This window comes from Macrotis lagotis, chromosome 1 (genome assembly GCF_037893015.1).
Source record: "Macrotis lagotis isolate mMagLag1 chromosome 1, bilby.v1.9.chrom.fasta, whole genome shotgun sequence".
Taxonomy (NCBI): Eukaryota; Metazoa; Chordata; class Mammalia; order Peramelemorphia; family Peramelidae; genus Macrotis; species Macrotis lagotis.
The window spans coordinates 235,247,549-235,269,798 of record NC_133658.1 but is presented as its reverse complement, the minus strand read 5'-3'; the positions used below and the strand labels follow the sequence as shown (position 1 = coordinate 235,269,798).

The 22,250-nt window shown below is 34.4% G+C and overlaps 1 protein-coding gene across 4 annotated transcripts in view; it reads left to right on the top strand.

Moving 5' to 3' along the window:
* The window catches only part of LCLAT1 (lysocardiolipin acyltransferase 1), a 179,735-nt gene that overhangs the window by 85,532 nt on the left and 71,953 nt on the right, over positions 1–22,250 (top strand). For 3 of the 4 annotated variants that reach the window (XM_074209772.1, XM_074209775.1, XM_074209773.1), the window contains one exon: positions 9,036–9,234. In XM_074209772.1, the coding sequence (XP_074065873.1) occupies positions 9,036–9,234 (199 nt within the window). Of the gene's footprint in view, positions 1–331; positions 1,857–9,035; positions 9,235–22,250 lie in introns of all 4 variants that reach the window. The other variant, XM_074209774.1, reaches the window with a different exon arrangement.

The following is a 22,250-nucleotide window of genomic DNA, read 5'->3' as shown; positions in this document are numbered from 1 at the left end:
GCAGATGGATTTCTGAGTGTCATAGCATTTTCTCCCTTGGAACAAATACTAAGGTATATTTCTTGGGTGGAGTGGAGGAGGGACAATATAGGCACAGTGTTAGATTCAATCTCTCATGCATTCACTTGTTGGTCAGTTTTATTTGACTATTTTTCTTTGGTCAGTGGTAGAGATATTAGTTTCCAGTAATGAAGGGAAAGAAAGCATAAATAAGAATTTTTTTAAAGAAACAGATCATTAGTTCCAGTCAAGATGGTGGAGAAAAGCCAGGTACTGTTTTAAACTCTCCTGGTTTTCCCTCAGAACCTACAAAAATTAAATGTCTTTACAGATTTTGGGTCCACAGAACAGAGGGGAGCATCTCTCTAGCAAGGTCTGTCACAGGGAACCAGGGTATGTCCAGGACAGAGAGCAGAGACCCAGCACAGGGCAGCAGCATGAGACTGGTGATTAACCTGAGAACCATGGCAGAAGACTTTGCTGTGTGTGGGGTGAGTGGACAGAAGAGCTCCAGCATGGCTGCTCAGACTTCTATCTGGCTAGCTGAGTCATCCACCTTCCTTTGTTCCAGTGGGAAGAACTGCCTTTCTCCAGCACAAACACAGAAACTGTCCCCAAGTGTTCTCACATTGCCCCAAATCTCAAGTGTGAGCAGAAGATCTTCCCTAGCACTGATTACCCAGAGAGAACCTATGATTTTTCTAACTGGTGGGCCCAGTCCAGATTGTACGATCCAGTCCCAAGCCTAGGGAGTGGATCACTGAGGAGATCAGCTCAGACAATCCAGAGAAAGCTGATGGATCCATCAAATAATCCCTGGAGTATCTAACCCCAGTGAGCAAGGCCTCTGTGAATCTCAACACAGAAGGTCTGCAAACTATATCCCCAACATAAGACCCTAGGGAAAGGGCTCAAAATGAAGAAAGGCCAAAACAAAGCAGGCAAGCAGAAGGAGTGGCACTTTAGAGGAGAATATGAATTGGTCTCCAGCCTAGAAAGACTTACTTACAGAAGAGATCAGAAAGGAGTTTAAAAATCAAATGGAAAAAATGGAAAAAGAAATACAAGAGAAAATTAACATCTTATGACAAGAAAACAAATCCTTTGAAAATACATTTGGATAAGTGAAAAAAAAGAGAATAATTCTTTCAAAGTGATAATTGGGCCAATGAAAAAAGATAACTCTTTCACAAATAGAATTGACCAATTGGAAAAGGAGATGCAAAGGTAAATGAAGAAAATTATTCTCTTAAAAAAGATTGGGATCTTTGAAAACTAATGATATCTTGAGACACCAAGAATCTTTTAAGCAAAATCAAAAAGTTGAAAAAATAGAAAATGTAAAATTGTCAAATATTTTGGCAAAACAACTGACCTAGAAAATAGATCCAGGAGAGACCAATGTAAGAATCATAGGATTCCTAGAAAGCCTTGAAGGAGAACTGCCCTGATATCCTGGAACTAGAAGGCAAAATAGTCATTGATACATTGATCCCCCCCTGAAAGGGATCCCAAAATGAAAACACCAAGAAATATTGTGACCAAACACCAGAACTGTCGGATCAAGGAGAAAATCCTGAAACAAGCCAGAAGGAAGCAATTCAAATACCAAGGAGCCACAGTCAGGATTACATAGAACCTGGCTACAGCAACATTAAGAGATGAAGTACCTGAAAGATAATATTCTGGAGAGCAGGGGAGCTTGGATTAAAACAAAGAATTCATTCTCCAGCTAAATTCTTTCAGGGAAAAGATGAACATTTAACAAAATGGGAGACTTTTAATCTTGGTGAAAAGACTAGAGTTTAACAAAAAAATTGGTCTTCAGAAAGGAGTCTCAAGAGATCTGTGAAAAGGTAAATGGGAAAAGAAAAAAAAAACTTATCCAATAAGATTAAACTGGTTATATACCCACTTGGGAGGAAGATTCTCATAACTCTTGATAATTGTAACTCTCTCTATTAGAGGGAAATACTTAGGCAGAAGAAATGGCCATTCATGATATATCCAGGACTTTGATGGAATGATTTTCAAAATATATCTTATTAAAAAGGGGAGACAATAAAGAGATTGGGGAAAGGGGAGATGGAATGGGGTAAATTAGATCACATGAAGAGATGCAAAGGACGTATTGCAGTAGAGTAGCAGAAATAAGGTGACAACTGCCTGAATCTTACTCTCATCTTATTTGACTCAAAGAAGCATTAACACACTTACTCAGTTGAGTTTAGAGATTCATCTTATCTTTCAAGTATTAAGAGGGGAAAGGGGATGAGTGGAGCGAAAGAGGGACTGATAGAAAGAAGAAGGGAGAAGGAGGAAAGAAAAGGAGGGAGTTGGCTGGAATGGAAGAGGGTGAACAATGAAGGAGGTTCTATTCAGAAGTAAAATACTGGGGAGTAAGGATAAGGTTAAAAAAAGGGGAAAATTCAAAAGGAGGAAAGATAACATAGAGGACAATAAAAAAGTTAGAATTATAACTCTGAATGTGAATGGGATGAACTCTCACATAAAATGGAGTGGATAGCAGAGTGGATTAAAAACCAGAATCCCACAATATATGCTGCTTACAGGAAACACATTTAAAACAGAGAGAAAAAATAATAACTAAATTCATGTGGAAGAACACAAAGCCAAAAAGGTAAAAGACTAAGGCAGAATATATTCTGCTTTATCTAAAATGAAAAAGTAGGGGTAGTAATCTTTATCTTAGATGAAGCAATTGCAAAAATAGATCTCATTAAAAGAGATAACTAAGGAAGCTACTTCCTCCTAAAAGGTACCATGGACAACGAAGTAATTTCAGTACTAAATATGTATGCACCAAGCAATATATTCTTGGAAGGAGAAGCTGAATGAGTTTCAGGAAGACATAGACCGGAAAAGTCTACTGGTGGGGGACCTCAGCCTCCCTTTCCCAAAATTAAATAAATCTTAACTATAAAATAAACAAGAAGTAAGTTAAGGAGGTGAATAAAATGTTGGAAAACTTGGTTATGATAGACCTCTGGAGAAAAATTGCATGGGGATAGAAATGCATTACCTGGTCCCTACACAAAAATTGACCAAATATTCAAACATAAAACCCTCATAATCACACACAGAAAGACAGAAATATTGAATGCATCCTTTTCAGATCATAATGCAATAAAAATCACATACAATAAAGGACCATGGAGAGATAGACCTAAAACTGATTGGAAACTAAGTTAATATTAAAGAATGAGTGGATGGGGGTGGCTAGGTGGCGCAGTGGATAAAGCACCGGCCCTGGAGTCATGAGTACCTGGGTTCAAATCCGGTCTCAGACACTTAATACTTACCTAGCAGTGTGGCCTTGGGCAAGCCACTTAACCCCATTTGCCTTGCAAAAAAAAAAAAAACCCTAAAAAAAATGAGTGGATCAAACAACAAAATTATAGGAAGAATTAATTTCATCCAAGACAGACAATAATGAGACACCATACCAAAACTTGTGGGATACAGCCAAAGCAAGTTATTAGGGGATATATGTCTCTAAATGCTTACATGAAAAATAAAAAAAAAGAGATCAATGAATTGAGCATGCACCTAAAAGAATTAGAGAAAGAACAAATTAAAAATCCTTAATTAAATGACCAAATTAGGAATTCTGAAAATTAAAGATGAAATTAAAATCAAAAACAAGATCACTAATAAAGCCAAGAGTTGAATTTACAAAAAACCCCAATAAATTAGATAAACCTTTGGTTAATTTGATTTAAAAAAAAAAGAAAAAAAGAACTGAATTATTTTTATCAAAAATGAAAAAAAGTGAATTCACCACCAATGAGGAGGAAATTAAAAATTCAAAACTATTTTGCCCAGCTGTAATTGCAATAAATTTGATGATCATGAAATGGATGAATATTTACAAAAATACAAATTTCCCAGGTTGAAAGAAGAAATTAAATACTTAAATAACCCTATCTCAGAAAAATAAATTCAACAAGCCATCAATGAACTCCTTAAGAAAAAATCTCCAGGGCCTGATGGATTCGTGAATTCTATCAAAAATTCAAGGAACAGTTGGTTCCAATTCTATATAAACTTTTTGGAAAAAATAGGTGAAGGTGGAATTCTGCTTAATTCCCTCTATGATACCAATATGGTGCTGATAGCTAAATCAGGAAGAGTCAGAATAGAGAAAAAAAATTATAGACCATTTCCCCTAATGAATATGGATGCAAAAAATTTAAATTTTTAGCAAAGCAATTACAGCAAGTCATCACTAGAATAATACACTATGACCAAGCAGGATTTATACCAGGAATGCAGGATTGGTTCAGTTATAGAAAAAGTGTCAGGATAATTGACTATATCAATAACAAACCTGACAGAAATCATATGATTATCTTAATAGATGATGGAAAAGCTTTTGACAAGATAGCACTCATTTCCACTAAAAATACTAGAGAGCATAGGAGTAAATGGATTGTTCCTTAAAATCTGTCTGGAACTATCTGAAACTATCAACAAGCATAATGCACAATGGGGGGATAAGCTGGAAATATTCCCAATAAGATCACTATTATTCAATATTATATTAGAAATGTTAGCTTTAGCAATAAGAGAAGAAAAAGAAATTGAAGAAACTAGAATTGGCAATGAAGAAATAAAACTCTTCCGATGATATGATGGTATGCCTAGAAAATCCTAGACAATCGTCTAAAATAGACAACTGAAAATAACAAGCAACTTTAGCAAAGTTGCAGAATATAAAATAAACCTACATAAATCGTTCTCATTTCTATATATTACTGACAATATATCAAGAGATAGAGAAATTTCATTTAAAATAACTTCAAACAACATAAAATATGTGTCTGCTTGCTGAGGCAAACTTGAATACTTTATGAAAACAGCTATAAAAAACTTCACTCAAATAAAATAAGATCTAAATAGCTGGGCAAATGTTAGTTGGGTAGGCTGAGTTAATAAAATAAAAATGACAATTATATTTAAATTAAATTACTTATTTAGTGCCATACCAGTCAAATTTCCAAAAAATTACTTTAATGAGTCAGAAAAAATAATAACTAAATCCATGTGGAAGAACACAAAGCCAAGAATATCAAGGGAATTAATGAAAAAAATGCAAAAGAAGGTGACCTAGCCATACCAACTCTAAAATTATATTATAAAGCATCAGTTATCAAAACTTTCTGATACTAAGAAATAGTGGTAGAACTTTGTAATAGGTTAGATACAAAAGAGGCAGCAGGAAATGACTGGTAATCTGCTGTTTGATAAACCCAAAGAATCCAGCTTCTGGGATAAGAATTCACTCTTCTATTAAAAACTGGGAAAATTGGAGGATAATATGGCAGAAACTAGGCATAGACCAACATTTCACATCCTATACCAAAATAAGGTCAAATTGGGTGCACAATTTAACATAAAAGACAGTATTATACACGTTGGGAGAACAAGGATTGTTCCTTAAAATGATAAACATTATCTATCTAAAACTATCAACAAGTATCATATGTAATGGGGAGATAAGTTGGAAACATTCCCAATAAGATCAGGGAAAGAAATTGAAGGCATTAGAATTGACCAAAAAAGAGATAGAGAATATTATAAAAAATAAACTGGATAATTTTGATTAAAAAGTTTTTGCACAAACAAAACCACTGTAAAAAAGATCAAAAGGAATGTAGTAAATTGGGAAACAATTTTTACCAATAGTGTTTTTAAGAAAGGATTTATGTGATAGAACACTTTTGTTCTATAAGAAATCATGAAGAGTCAGAGGAGGCAGGAATTCCCAGAAACTCTCCTTTAGATTGCTCCAAATTCCTTAACATTAGGACTCTAACCAAATTCTAGAGTGACAGAACTCACAGAAACACCAAGTGAAATAATTTTCCAGCCCTAGATAACTTGGAAGATCTGTGGGAAGGCTCTGTTCCACCAGGGTTGGAAGGGGCCACAGCACAGCTGTGGCCACACTGCACTGGAGCAAATGAATTCCAGCTTTCCAGAAACAGCTTATGGGGTGCCTGGGGCTCTGGGAGCACCTGTGTTTGTGACAGTGGGAGTGACTTCCTGACCCATCAACCTAGTGATTGCCAAGGACAACTTGGAAGATCAGTGGGAAAATTGCTGCACCAGAATGAACACAGAGCCCAGGTCAGTGCAGCCCTGGCTGGGAACCAGAAGCATAGCCACCCAGCAGCTGCCTCCAGACTGCTCAGCCCACAGATGGTTAGGTGGTAGTGGGGAGACTTTTGAGGTCATAGGTTTTGAAATATGATATTCTGGAAGGCAAATGTACTTGAATTTCAATTGAGAATCAACTACCCAGCAAAACTGAACATCCTCTTCCAGGGAAAAAGATGGACTTTGAATGAATAGGGTAGTTTCAGACCTGCCTGTTGAAATGACCAGAGCTGAACAGAAAGTTTGCTCTCCAAGTACAGGACTCAGGTAAAGCATAGAGAAGGGTGGATAGGAAGAGCAAATTATGAGGGATATAATGATATTGAACTACATGTATTCTTGCATGGGAAGATGATACTCTTGACTCATATGAACTTTCCCAATAATTAGAGCAGTTAGGAGAATAAATAGACAAGGCACAGGAGAGAGCTGAATATGAAGGTATAATATATTAGAAAGATGGAGTCATTGGGCAGAAAAGGAATGTACTGGGAGAAAGGGAAAGGAGAGATGGAGTGGGCTTAGATATTTCATGTGAAAGAGTCAAGAAGCTTGAAAAAAGTGGAAGGGGGGAAGGTGAAAATTAGTGAACCTTTGTTCTCATCAGAAATGACTCAGAGAGAAAACAACATACACACTCAATAAGGTATAGAAATCTATCTTACCCTAGAGGAAAAAGAAGAAAGGGATGGGAGAAAGGGGATGGGGGCCGTTGGGGAGCTGTAGGTGGTAGGTGATAGAAGACAGTGAAGATTGAGAGAGGGTAGTCAGATATAACTTTTTTTTTTTGCAAGGCAGTGGAGTGGGATGGCCTAGCCTGGGGTCACGTGGCTGGGTGGTTGTTGGATGTCTGGGACCAGATTTGGGCTTGGGTCTTCCTGGCTCCAGAGCCATTGCTCTGTCCACTGTGCCATTTGACTGCCCCACAATACACTTGAGGAGGGACAAAGTAAAAGGAGAGAGAATATAGAATAAATGGAGTAGGGAGGAAAAGATGGAAGGAAATACAGTTAGAAATAGCAACTTGGAAAAAATATTGAAGCAACTTCTCTGATGGACTTATGATAAAGATTGCAATCCATCCCAAAGACAGAGCTGATGGCTTGTGAGCAAAGACTGAAGTACAATTTTTTAAAACTTTTTTTCTCACTTTATTTTTCATGGGGTTTCTGTCTTTTGTAGGGGGGAGGGGAGATTGTGTTTGCTTCTGCAGCAGGACTGGTGAAATAATGGGCAAATAAGTAAATAAATTTTTTAAAAAAGAAAATAATGCAAAGGATAGAGATAGTATTGGGGTGAGCGTTCAGTCTATGTTGGTGGACAAAGAGTGCAAAAGTTTTGAAAACTAAAATGAAATTCCAGTTTCTACTAAAAATCATGAGGGACAGGATTTCAGAAAAACCTGGAGAGACTTGTGTGAATTGATGCTGAGTGAGATGAGCAGAACCAGAAGAACCTTATATATATTAAAAACAATTTGGAGTGATGATTAACTTGCTAATTCTATCAATTCAGTTATCAAAAACAATTTTAGGGGATCTGTGATAGAGAATAAATACCATGTTTATTTAGGGAAGAGAGTTTAAATGAAGACCAAAGCTTATTATCTTCAATTTTTAAAAGTTTTCTTATGTCTATGGCAATAGACAATGCTATCTCTAATGTTTTCTTTCTTCCTTTTGAATCTGATCCCTCACAACTTGTCAGTTTCCATCTACGCAAATGTAAAGCCTTTATAAGATTGACTTCTGTTGGGGGAAGGGAAAGAAGAGAGGGTGAAAAAATATTGAAACTCAAAACTACAAAAAAAAAAAATTGGTAGAGACGACCATTGTATGTAATTGGAAAACAAATAAAATATTTATATAATAAAAAAACATAATTTCTAAGACCCTTATGTATCAGAAATTTCATGTAAAGTTTCCATCTGAGAACTATTTAAGAAAATTAGAGGTTTGTAATCTTAAAGTCCTTGACTGTGCTTTCCCTAGAACAAGTAAACTCAGTGAAATTAGGTGACTAGCTCCAAGGGTGAGGACTATGTGGGTTGGATTACAGGAAAGTGGCTAAAGGACTGACTTGTTTATTTATCCCAAAGAGAATAGAAACTTGAATAAGTATCATTTTATACTTTGTACTTGTATCCTATTGCCTAGCCCAGTGCCTGACGCATAGCAGGCATAAATACTATTTGATCAATTAGTTGATTGATCAGAGAAACATCTGAAAAAATTTGAGGATGTTTAATTTGGTTAAGGGAGTGGCAGTATATATATATATATATATATACACATACATATATTTGGCAGTTATATCTGTCTTCATTTTAAATAAGGACTATTATAGTAATGTGGAGGGATATGGAAAACAGTATAGGAGAGAAGAAAGATGCTTATAGGTTGATTAGGAATTCATTAGGTAAATATAAGATATTATAGACATGCATAGAACTGATGAATGAAATTACAGAGACTGATTTGTGCAGTTTGACTAGAATTAAAAGTATATGTGTGTTAAAAGGGAAAAGGAGAGAGATAGAGATAATGTGAAATAATGCTAGAAAGGCAGGGTAGTAAAGTATTGTGGGCTTAACAGTGTTAAGCAAAGAAATACGAACTTTATTTGGTGGGCACCAGGAAGCCACTGATGATATTTGAGCAGAGGAATGATATCACCAAATCTGAGTTTTAATACCAGCAAGTCTATGTGTAAGAAAGATACATAGACACTCAGTCTGTCATATTTTGTTGGGCAGATCCAGTACTTTCAGTACTTGAAAATAATGTCAGCCACAGATGATCCTTGCCCTTGCTTTCATTTTTCTCCTTTTTTTTCTGATATTGCTTTCTTAGGCATTGCTGGAGACTATATTCCGTGTAAAAGTGATTATAACAGGTGATGCCTTTGTTCCTGGGGAAAGAAGTGTTATTATTATGAACCACCGGACAAGAATGGATTGGATGTTTCTGTGGAATTGCCTGATGCGATATAGCTACCTCAGACTAGAGAAAATCTGCCTCAAATCCAGTCTCAAAAGTGTTCCTGGTTTTGGTAAGTTGTTCAAATTGTTGTTAAATAATACATGGATGGTAAATATAGAATAGTATTCCCATATTTAGGTCTTAAAGACCCTTTTCATCTAATTTGAATAAAGCAGAAATGTGTTTTGGACTCTTTTCCATAGCATATCATGATTAGAATTCCTTTGTCCTTTGAAGAAGTCTTTAAACAGTGACAGGGTAAAGGTTCTACAGTTTGCCACATTTTAAGTGGTTTGCCTGGGTGACCAAAATTGCATAGAATATGAATCATGCTTTAACTACCTTCTGCATTTCCATTTATCTAAGTTGGTCAAAAATCTAATCTAGATTGATATAGCCTATAAAATAAATAATCTTCAGCAAATATAATCTGAATGTCAGGTGTATTTTAGAATTGTTTTTTGTTTTGTTTTGTACAATGTTGCTTTATTCTGTACACTGTATTTTAGTACTCTAAATCATACCATTCTAGAAATGTTTACAGAAAACCCTTTTTGTCCTGCTTCAGGAAAGTAGGACCATCCCAATACTGAATATTAGGTATAGTCTTTTTTTTTTTTGGAGGGAGGGAGAGATACTTAAAAGCAATCAATTTGAAAAGCAAGCAAAAAGTCCCAAAATACAGCAAGACACTGCAGTCTTTATTCTTTCATCTTCACCTTTGTATTCTGATTGTTCAATCCCATTATGAAAAATTTGCCTGCTAAAGCAAAGCCATGTGTGACCTTCTTAATAGTGAACTGAAATTTTGGTTGATGTTTTGAGGACTCTATTAGGCTAAATACCATTATCATAGTTGGTCAAGAAATTTCTCTGTAGAATATGTTATATAGTTATCTCTAGGTTTTCTATATTATTTCCCCTTCATCACTTGGATCAGAAGGCAAAAGTAAGTTTTGCATTTTCATGAACACATTGTTGATAAACCCATGTTTTTCAGTTAGCTAATTTCATTACTAATTTGATTAATAACAGTTACGTATGGATTGATTCTACCTACAGAGGTAGAAGTGTTTTTATCTTTTAAGATTGTGAGATCTTTGAAGTACCCATGATCTAACATTTACTTTAGATCTGGACCAGTATTCATGTACACAAAGTAGTAAATTACATTATATGTAACAGTCTCACATTCTCTCCCTCTTCCATTCCCCACATTGAGAAAACAAGAAAAGCAAGACCCCTGTTACAAAACAAATTGTCTCATTAGCTGTGTCCAAAACAAGAAAATGCCACAATATGTACTCACTATCCTCTAGAATTATGGTTTGTTATTGTGTTGATCAGAAAAGTTTGAAAATTGTCTTTACCTTTGTGTTAGAATAAAACTTGTTCTCTTGGTTCTGCTCACTTCACTTTGTATTAATTCATGAGTCTTCCCAGATTTTTCTGAAATTTATTCATAATTTCTTATGGCACAGTGTATTTCATTATAATCATACTGCAGCTTGTTCAGCCGTTCCTTAAGTGATGGACAACTCCTCAGTTTCCAATTCTTTACTAACTCTAAAAGAGCTGCTATAAATATTTTTTTCTTCTTTGTTTAGTTTCGGTGATTTAAATCTTGTCATTCATTTGCCATAAAATACACTGTCTATAGCTCTACTCAGCCATTTTTGTACTGAATCATCACCATGTAACTCAGATAAAGGTTATATAAGTAAGCATAATCCAGCATCACTGTTGTGAAATACAAACTCATGTCCTAATGAAAGTGAAATTTCCAATGTTAAAACTTTTGTGTGCTTAGAATATAGATCACACTTTCTGGCCCCTTTCATTTCGTACTAGTAACCTTAGTGCATACCTAGGGAAAAAAAAATCTAAGAATATGTAAACTTTACAGACTTTTTCAAATGAGATTTACTGATATTGTATCTCTGGCACGATAATTTTAAAAATATGAATGCTATTTTATGCTCAATGGAAATACATGCTTTGGACTAGAGATTATAGGTCCCTTCTAAATCCAAATGAACTATGATCTTCTGACTTGTCATGCTGTGATACTATCACCAGAATATTTGTGCTTGCTCTTGATGTGAGGAAAGATGATAAGGAAAGAGGAACACCAGCAGTCTATATTCATGAGGAATTTCAATGAATTTGTTGACAATAATGAGGAAATGTAAAAGAAAAAAAATAGCATCACAGTACATGGAATTTGATGTTCCAGCTATCATCCCCTCATCAGGAACTCTTATCTTCCTCTTATCTAATAAGATGTTGTACTAAAGCCCTAATTGAGGTTGTTCTCTGTAATGTGGAAATGGTCTCCTTTTTGTCTTTATATATTAAAGTTCAATGTGAAAAATGAAAATAAAAAGATTACTGCATTTATATATGGTCTTGCATAGTATTCCAAATTTTTAGTAATAATAGATGATTCTTGACTTGGTAGTAAGTATTTACTATCAACTAGGTTCTATGCCAAATGCTGAGATTCAAATAGAAGCAAAAAGAAAAACAGTTCATCTTGAGTAGCTGACATTTATGCTGGAAAGATAGTACATAAAATGAAGTTGATAAAGGTTGGGAATAGGTTTAAAAGAGAAGGTACTTTCTTTCCTAGTGCAGAAAGAATTCCAGAGAATCAGGAGCAGGACCACAGAAGGGTTAGGGTTAGGGGGATAGAAACTGGAGATCATAATGAGGGTAAAAAATTTTTTTATTAGGACCAAAAGAGGGATTTTTAAGACTATGATATCATAGAGTAGACTCTTGAAGGTAAGGCTATTGGAAGAACAGTTTAATTAGATGGTGAGCATTAAGGTATGATAATGCTGCCATAAACCCAATCAAGGAGAGAAAGAGGGTCATTGAACAGGCATTTTGCCTGGTGATAGAAGGATGAAAAATTTTATATTTAGAATGTTGTAAATCATTAATGTGAATATCTTAAATGGAAACACAAAAAGTAATTGGAGAAAATAAAATCCTAAAAAGTAGAATGGAACAGTTAGAAACCAATAAATCCACAAAACTACAAGATTCCATCAAACAATAAAAAGACTGAAAAAACTGAAGAAAATGTAAAGTACCTTCTAGGGAAAATGAATGACCTGGAAAATAGATCCAGGAAAGACAATCTACAGATTATGAATCATTTGGACTACCAGAAAGCCTGGACCAACATCATGCAGGAGGAAATTATAAGGGAAAACTGCCTCAATCTACTAGAACAAGATAACAAAAATAGAGACCCCAGGATAAAAACTCCAAGGGCTGTGATAGTCAAATTCCAGAACACTCAAATAAAAGAGAGAATATTGCCAACAGCAAAAAGAAAACAATTCAAATACAAAGGTAACACAATCAGACTAACACAGGACTTCTCAGCCTCAACATTGAAGAATCAGAAGAACTGGAATTACATATTTTGGAGAGCTAAGGACCTGGGATTACAAGCCATAATGTACTACCCTGCAAAATTCAGCATATATTGTTAGGGAAAAAGATGAATGTTCAGTGAAATACAGGACTTTCAGAATTTCCTGACACAGACCAGAACTGAATAGAGAATTCAATTGCCAAATACATGACTGAAGAGTTACATAAAAAAGGTCAATGAAAAAGGGGACTGAAAAAACAAAACTATTTTAAACAAATGTTGGTCTTTACTTCTTTAAGGATAATTAGGGGATAGAATATAATTGAAGAGAAGGGATAAAGGTTTAATTGGGTCTTGTCTCAATTGAAGAAGTCCAAGATCATAATACTATGAGATAAAAAGCCCTGTAAAAAAAATAAGCAGGAGTGTCAACTTTAATTTAAGTATCTCATTACACTCTGACTAGCCAGGGCATCTTAAACTGCAAAGGACCTGAGAAATAGTGTCTCTATTACTTAAAATCATTTGTAAAGAAAGTTCTCAATGAGACCTCCAGAGCCTCCCAGTACTTAGAGATCTTCAGGATACTTTCAAGTTAATTAGATCAGACTGCTTCACTTAACAAAGGGTTACATACCTTTGGTGGGGGGAGGGGTAAAGTGGGAGACAAAGGGTCTTGTTTCACTTAATAAGGTACCTTGAGTAGGAGGTGGGGAGGTAAAGTGGAAAATAAAATAGTCCGGGGAAGGGGCACAAATAGTTCAAGAAATGATATGGTTTTGGCTTGTGAAGAGGATTGTGTGTACTTGGAAGATACTTGTAAAGGAAGTAAGGTAAAATATGATTATAATTCTAATTTCATGCAGTTTGAGTCCATGCTGGCTTATCAAACAACCAAGTAAACAATCTGTGATGATATCTTGATAACAATAGCTTATCTAGCAGTCAAGAACTGTGATTAATGATACCTGACTAATAATATTTGAGAACCAAGGGAAGAGGCATATTGATTTATAATTTTAGGGGGGGAAGGGAGAATATGAATGCTGTGTATGAAGTAATGATACATCACCACTTGGATTTAAAAATTTAACTTAATCTACAGGGAAGGGAGGGACTGGGAAAGGGGAAGGGAAGGGAAGAAGGGACTGATAAAAGAGAAGGGAAGTATAAGTGAAAATAAAGTGAAATTTAAATTTTTAAAAGATAAATCAAAGAGGAAAGGTAGTAAAATTTTGGTGAGGAGGTATAAGAGAAAAGGAAAGAGAAATATAAATGGAGAAAAATTGCATAGAGGGGAAATACAGAATTAGTAGTAAGTAAATGTGAATGGGATAAATTGTCGCATAAAACAGAAATGGATAGCAGAAGATTAAAAACTAGAATCCTAAAATATGTTGTTTACAAGAAACACATTTGAAACAGAAATATATACACAGGGTAAAGGTAAAAGGTTGGAGCAAAATATATTATACCTCAGCTGAAATTAAAAAATCTGGCATAGTGAGTCTAATCTCAGACAAAGTAAAAGCAAAAGTCAATCTCATTAAAAGAAACTACATCTTCTTAAAAGGCACCATTGGAAATGAAGCTATATCAATACTAAACATGTAGGCATCTAGTAGGATAGCTTCCAGATTCCTGGAGGAAAAGTTGAGTGAATTACAAGGTGAAATAGACAGCAAAGCTTTAATAATGGGAGATCTCAATCTCCCTCTCTCAGAACTAGATAAATCTAAGAACAAAATAAAACAGAAGGAACTTAAGAAGGTGAATGAAATCTTAGAAAATTTAGATATGGTAGACCTCTGGAGAAAACTCAATGGGAATAAAAAGACTATACCTTTTTCTCAGCAGTACATGGCACCTTCACCAAAATTGACTATGTACTAGTACACAAAAACCTTAAAATCAAATGCAGAAAGGCAGAAATAATAAATACATACTTCTCAGATCATGATGCAATAAATATTACACATAATAAAGGGTCAGGGAAAGATAAACCAAGAACTAATTGTAAATTAAATAACTTTCTCTTAAAGGGTGAATCTTAAATAATGGGTGAATCAAACAGCAAATAATAGAAACAATAAATAATTATCCAAGCAGATGATAATAATGAAACATCATACCAAAATTTATGGGATGCAGCCAAGGCAGTTTTGAGGAGAAACTTCTCTAACTGCCTATATGATTTAATAGAGAAAGAAGAGATCAATGAATTAGGCATGCAACTGGAAAAGCTAGAAAAAGAACAAATTAAACATCCCCAATTAAATGCCAAACTAGAAATTCTGAAAATCAATAATAATATCGAAAGCAGAAAAACATTGATTTCATGAATAAATCTAAGGGTTGGTTTTATGAAAAGCAAATAAAATAGACAAATCTCTGGTTAATCTGATTTTAAAAAGAGAGAAGATAATCAAATAACCAGTATCAAAAATGAAAAGGGTGAACTAACCACCAATGAGGAGGAAATTAAAGAGATAATTCAGAGCTACTTTGCCAAACTGTATGCCAATAAATTGGACAACTTGAGTGAAATATAAACTGCCTAGATTTAACAGAAGAGGAAATAAATTGCTTAAATAACCCTATTTCAGAAAAAGAAATTGAAGAAACCATCAATAAACTCCCTAAGAAAAAGTCTCCAGGTCCAGATGGATTTACAAAGGGACAATTAATTCCTATTCTATATAAACTATTTTAAAAAATAGGAGAGGAAGAAATTCTATCAAATTCCTTTTATGACACCAACATGGTGCTTGATACCTAAACCAGGGAGAACCAAAACAGACAGAAAATTATAGACCAATCTCCCTAATGAATATTGATGCAAAAATCTTAAATGAAATTTTTAGCAATGAGACTACAGCAAGTTATTACTAGGTTAATACACCATGATCAGGTTGGATTTATACCAGGCAGGCAGGGATGGTTCAACATTAGGAAAACACTCAACATAATTAAACAAATCAACAGTAAAACCAATAGAAACTATTTAATTGTCTCAATAGATGCTGAAAAAGTCTTTGATGAAATACAACATCCATTCCTATTAAAAACACTAGAAAGTATAGGAATAAGTGGGAGTTTTCCTTAAAGTAATAAATAGTATCTATCTAAAATCATCAACAAATATTTCATTTAATGGAAATTAACTCAGAGCATTTCCAATACGTTCAGGTGTGAAAGAAGGATGCTCACTATCACCATTACTATTCAATATGGTTTAGAAATGCTAGCAGTAGCAATAAGAGTAGAAAAAGAAATTGAAGGAATCAGAATTGGCGGTGAGGAAGCAAAACTTTCACTCTTTGTAGATGATATGATGATAAACCTAGAGAACCCAAGAAAATCATCTAAAAAAATTACTTGAAACGATTAACAAATTCAGCAAAGTGGCCAGATACAAAATAAACCCACATAAATCATCAGCATTTCTATATATGAACAGCAAAGGCCAAGAACAAGAGATAGAGAAATTCGATTTAAAATGGAATATAACATTAAGTACTTGGGAATCTACCTCCCAAGACAAACCCAGAAATTGTATGAACATAATTATAAAGCTCTCCTTACCCAAATAAAGTCAGTTCTAAATAATTGGGAAAATGTCAAGTCTTCAAGTCTAGGTTGAGCTTATATAATAAAAATGATAATTCTACCCAAATTAAATTACTTATTTAGTGCCATACTAATCAAACTACAAATAAATACTTTATTGAGCTATAAAAATAGTAACAAAATTCATCTAGAGTAACAAAAGGGTAAGAACAGCAAGGGAACTGATAAAAAAAATGTAAAGGAAATGTAAAAAAAATATAAAGCTCTATCAGATTTTTTTAAAAACTATACTATAACATGAAAACTGGCTGGTACTGGTTAAAAAATAGAGTAATGGATAAATGGATTAGGATAGGTTCAAAAGAAAACACAATAAATGATTACAGCAATCTACTATTTATTTGACAAACCTAAAGATGTCAGGCTCTGGGATAAGAACTCACTATTTGACAAAATTTGTTGGGAAAACTGGAAAAAAGGGCGGCTAGGTGGCGTAGTGGATAAAGCACCAGGCCTTGGAGTCAGGAGTACCTGGGTTCAAATCCGGTCGCAGACACTTAATAATTACCTAGCTGTGTGGCCTTGGGCAAGCCACTTAACCCCATTTGCCTTGCAAAAACCTAAAAAACAAAACAAAATAAAAAACTGGAAAAAAAGTATGGCGGAAACTAGGTATAGATTCACATCTCACACCCTATACCAAAATAAGATCAAAATGGGTACCGGATTTAGCCATAAAGAGCAATACCATAAATTAATAGATCAAAAAATATTTCATCTATTTTATCTTTGGGAAAGGACTAAATTTATGAGCAAATAAGAATTAGAGTACATTATAGAATGCAAAATGAATGATTTTGCTATATTAAATTAAAAGGTTTTGTATTAATCAATGCTGTCAAAATTAGAAGAAAAGAGGAAAACTGGGAACTAATCTTCAAAACCAGTTCTGATATAAGTCTCATTTCTAAAATATATAGAGAATTGTATCTAATTTATAAAGTCATAAATCATTCCTTAATTGATAAATAGTCAAAGGATGTGAATAGACAGTTTTTAAATGAAGAAATTAAAGCTATATGTAATCATACAAAAAATGCTCCAAATCACTATTTATTAGAGAAATACAAATTAAAACAACAGTAAGATATCATCTCACACCTATTAGATTAGCCCAGATGAGAATAAGGGAAGATAATCAATGTTGGAGAGATTGTGGGAGGAATGGAACATTTATGCATTTCTGGTGGAGTTGTGAGAATGGGTCCAGCCTTTCTGAAGAGCAATATGGAACAATGCCCAAAGAGCAGTAAAACTATTCATACCCTTTGACCCATCAATTCCAATTCTAGGAGTATATCCAGAAGAAATTGTAAAAAATGGAAAAAGTCCTACATGTTCCAAAATATTCACAAAATATTCAATATTCTTTTTTGTAGTGGCAAAGAACTGGAAATTGAGGGGATTCCCAACAATTGTGGAATGGGTAAACAATTTATGGTACATGAATACTATGGAATATTATTATTCCAATAAATGGTTGGACTGTAGAGAAGCATGGAGTGCTGCTTATGGGATCTGATGCTGACTGAAGGGAGTAGAGCCAAGAGAACAATTTACACATCAGTATTATGAGATGAACCACCTTGATGGAAGCAATCCCTCTCAGCTATCCAAAGAGCTAGGACAACTGTTTTTGGTAGATTATTTACTATATTATTTCCAACCAGAGGAAGAAAAACAAAACAAAACACAAAAAAAAAACACCCCTACTGAATCTGATGAACACTTTATAAAAATCATCTCTTATGTATCTCTTTCCCTTAATCCCAAATCCTCATGCCAAAAATTATTAATTTTTAAATATGTTTAACAAAATATGTATGTAAAATGCTAATCTGACTTCCCAAATGAGGGGAGTGGGATGGGAAGGGAGGGTAGAAGGAAACTTTGTAACTTGGAAATATTCATGTACAAATGGATGAAAATAAAATATAAAAAAAAAAAAATTACCCAGACATTGATTCCCAGCACCACCTAGAGACCATGTCTAGAAAAATAAGTCCAGACCGAAGTACATTTTACCTCTCCCATAGACATCAGTCTTGCTTTGTCACATTCTGTTTTAGTTTTTTGCAAGGCAGTGTTTGCCCAAGATCACACAGCTAGGTAATTATTGTGTCTGAAGCTAGATTTGAACTCAGTGCCTCCTGACTCCAGGGCTGGTGCTCTATCTACCGCGCCACCTAGCTGCCTCCACATTTTGTTTTTGCAGAATTATATCATCTAGTGATAAGCACTAGGGCATAATGGACTGTCTCTCAGTGCTCCCTTATTTACAAGGTCTCATTGTTACCAGAAGTGTAAACCACTTTAGTTGACACTACCTTCTTCACCCTGCATTGAACTAGGTAGCACAATGCTCAGGAAGATTCATCTTAATATGTTCAAATCTGGCCAAAGATAGATTGTGACCAGGGCTAAATTCACTTAACCCTCTTTGCCTCAGTTTTCTCATCTGTAAAATGACCTGGAGAAGGAAATGGCAAGTCACTTCAGTTTCTTTTTCCTAGAAAACCTAATTGAGGTCATGAAGAGTCAGATATGACTTTGCAACAACAACAAAGCTGCCTCCTACTCTCATCTCTATAAATTATGCTTTCCATTTTAGACTCCTCTTAAATCTCACCTCTACATATAATCTTTCAAAATGATCCCAGTTTGAAATATTCATCACCATCTTCTGAGTAATCCTATATTATCTTGTGATTTATTCTGTTTGTTACCTTGCAATTGTAAATTAATATTTGAATGTTCATATTTTTGTCTAGTTTCTCTTAAGTAGATTGAAATTTCTTGAATGTAACGATCTATAGATTGCCAATCATATTGTGCCCACCTCAGTAGGTATTCAGTGAACGTTTATTGATTTGGTTGTTCATAAAGGCCTTGAATTATTTCTCTTCATTTTATAGATGAAGAAACTGTAGCCCAGGGATTTTATGTGAAACTGCCCAATATCACCCAGATAATAATTGTCAGAGGTGGGATTTGAACTCAGATCTTCTTATTCCAGAGTCAGTGTACTCTTTCCACTGGACAACAGTTCAGTGAAGAAGTGCAAAACTTTGGATAGTATTCATGAGAGAAGATCTAAGATGAGAAAATGAACATTTTTAGAGAGCATACAGTTGGTAGGGAGTCAAGGCTTATAGGAATACAAGCAGGAAATGAGTAAAGCATTAGGGCATGCCTTAAAATGATATTTAATGGTGAGAATGAATGTTGGAGTTGTCAGGAGAAAATGAGAGAATGGAAAAAGAACTGATGCCTTACTGTAAGGTTAGTAAAATTTTAATCTTTAGTTAAATACTGCCTCCAACTATTCTAGATTCTGCCAGCTATTACATGGGAAACTATTGAAATCTTTATATTGCCATGTATAACTTTCTTAGCCTATAGGCTTTACATTCCAAGTAGATGATTATATACCATATATTCAAATTGTAATTACTGGTTCAATTATTAATGACTATAATTGTCGAATTCTTGATGTATCATGAACAGAGCCTGGAGAAGATCAATTTATAAGATAAGGGGGGAAAACCTTGAAATTAAAAATAGTTTACTCAGAATGTAGGAAATATTAAGATTTATATTTCAAGATAGGAGAAAATTCATTGTATATTAAAATCCCACTAGATAATTTTGTCTGTCTTCATGTAATGTATTTTAAGGGGGAGGGAGGATTTTGTCCTTGTGATTCTTATGTCACTGCATTTAAAAGAGGAAAAAAGATACGTCATTGACAGTCAATCAATGTTTACAGAATTTGATCAAGAATGTACAGTTTTAAATCTAAGAATACAATACAATTGACATTTGATTTTGTAATCCATTGTAATATATGTAGAGGGAAGGAGAGAGAGAGATTGAACTAAATTCATTTGCTTGCTTATTTGACCCCAGAATATGTTCTAATCATTTGCACAAATCCAGGGAGTTGTTACTTTGTTGTTCATTTGAAACAGCCATTAACCAATTGAATTTTACCAGCTTATCATGAGTGACTGGTGACCATACAAACATAGGAAAATATTGGTATGGACATTAAAATCTTTAGGGTCTTTTTAGTGACCCTAACCCAGTAAGTCAAGAGGGAACCCTGATTTGGGTAGCACAGTCAAGATGTTGAACAGTTTTCAGCTCTTTTTATTTGAAAAACCACTGTGGCTACTTGGCACTTAGTAACAGGCTTTAATAATATATTTTGGAAGGTGGTGCAAATTAGTCATAAATGCTTTTAGTGTCCAGTTGCCATAGATGTAATTCTTTGAGGGGTAAGAGTAGAACATGAGACATACATAAATAAAAGGATAGAAGTACAGGGAGGTATTCTTTCTTATCATATAGAAATCATTGATAGAAGTGAACTAATTCCTATATAGTTTAGATGCATTTTGAAGAAGTAAAGGAAGCTTTGGAAAAAAGGAGTATATAGAGGATGGGGTTGAGGTTTTTAGTTTTATTTCATAATAGACAAGTACAAAATGATAGATTATATGTAAATATATTTGGTCCCATGTATAATCATAATGGTTAATGCTTTGAAAGAGCTTAAATGAACAAATGGGCATTTAAGGAATTCAGGTAGGGAAAAAATAAGGACCCAAAACTAGCATACTGAAATAAAATTTTTGTAATATTACCTAATTTCATCAAATTTCATAATCATTTTTTTTAGGTTTTTGCAAGACAAATGGGGTTAAGTGGCTTGCCCAAGGCCACACAGCTAGGTAATTAAGTGTCTGAGATGGGATTTGAACCCAGGTACTCCTGACTCCAGGGCCAGTGCTTTATCCACTGCCACCTAGCTGCCCCTCATTATCATTTTGATTCTTTAAACATTAAATTGTTTTTTTATAGGGTTTTTTTTTTTTTTTGCAAGGCAAATGGGGTTAAGTGGCTTGCCCAAGGCCATACAGTTAGGTAATTATTAAGTGTCTGAGGTCATATTTGAACTCAGGTACTCCTGGCTCCAGGACCAGTGCTCTATCCACTGCTCCACCTAGCTGCCCCTTTAAACATTAAATTGTAACATGATGATGATGAAATTCAGAGAAATTATCAATTCTAAGAAATATAAATGATGTAAGATGAGATCACATAATCTAAAACATTCTGTCATCCAATCTCAGTTTTTAAAGGCATATAGAGATCACAAAAATGTATTTTCAGTAGCTCCCATGGTGATCTGTGGTAGTAGGAAAATTGAAAGTAGATTTTAGACTTCATAAATTCAGCCCCACAAAACATCATCCATCTGCCAAAATTGTAAAGATTTTTTTTAAATTTGATTTTTATAAATTTCTGGACTTGTACTGAAGTTTTTTACTTTTTGCACATTTGACTTTAACAAACAACTTATTTAAAATCTATTTCAAATCTGTTAGTACTTTTTAGAAGAACTATTTTTTGCTTCAGAGATAACTTATGAATAGGAAAAAGATAATTCATTTTTGTTGAGCTAAATCTTTGGTTTTATATTTCACTAATTTATCTATAAAGAATATTATAAATCTTAAATGCAAACAAATATGTAGCTACTTTGTAAAATAAAATTGGAGTTGTCATTTTAATCATGGTAGAATAATATTTTCTATGTGAAAAAAATCATTTTTCATATTAAAGCTTTAAATTTCCTATAAAAGGAATGCATTTCCTTTCCTCACCACATTTAACCTTCTCTCCCAAAATCCCATCTAATATTGCATGTAGGAAAATGTAGGTAATGTCAAGTTAAACTGTTTGCTTCTGTGATTGTGTGTGTGTGTGTGTGTGTGTGTGTGTGTGTGTATCTGTATCTGTCTATGAGAATGGGGAAGGGAAGAGGAGACAGAGAAAGGGGGAATTACAATGTATTAATGAACATTAAAGGATGAAAGCAATCTTCCCCTGCCTCCAGATTTCAGTCCAGGTGTTCTCAGCTTAGTGCAGATCTTGTTCCCCCGCTCATGTTCAGAGTGATTCAACCCTCTCTGTGCCTCTAGTGCCAGGACTTCAATGCCTAGAGAGGACAAATACCTGGCCCAGGGCTACAACACTACATAGTAGCTACCATCCTG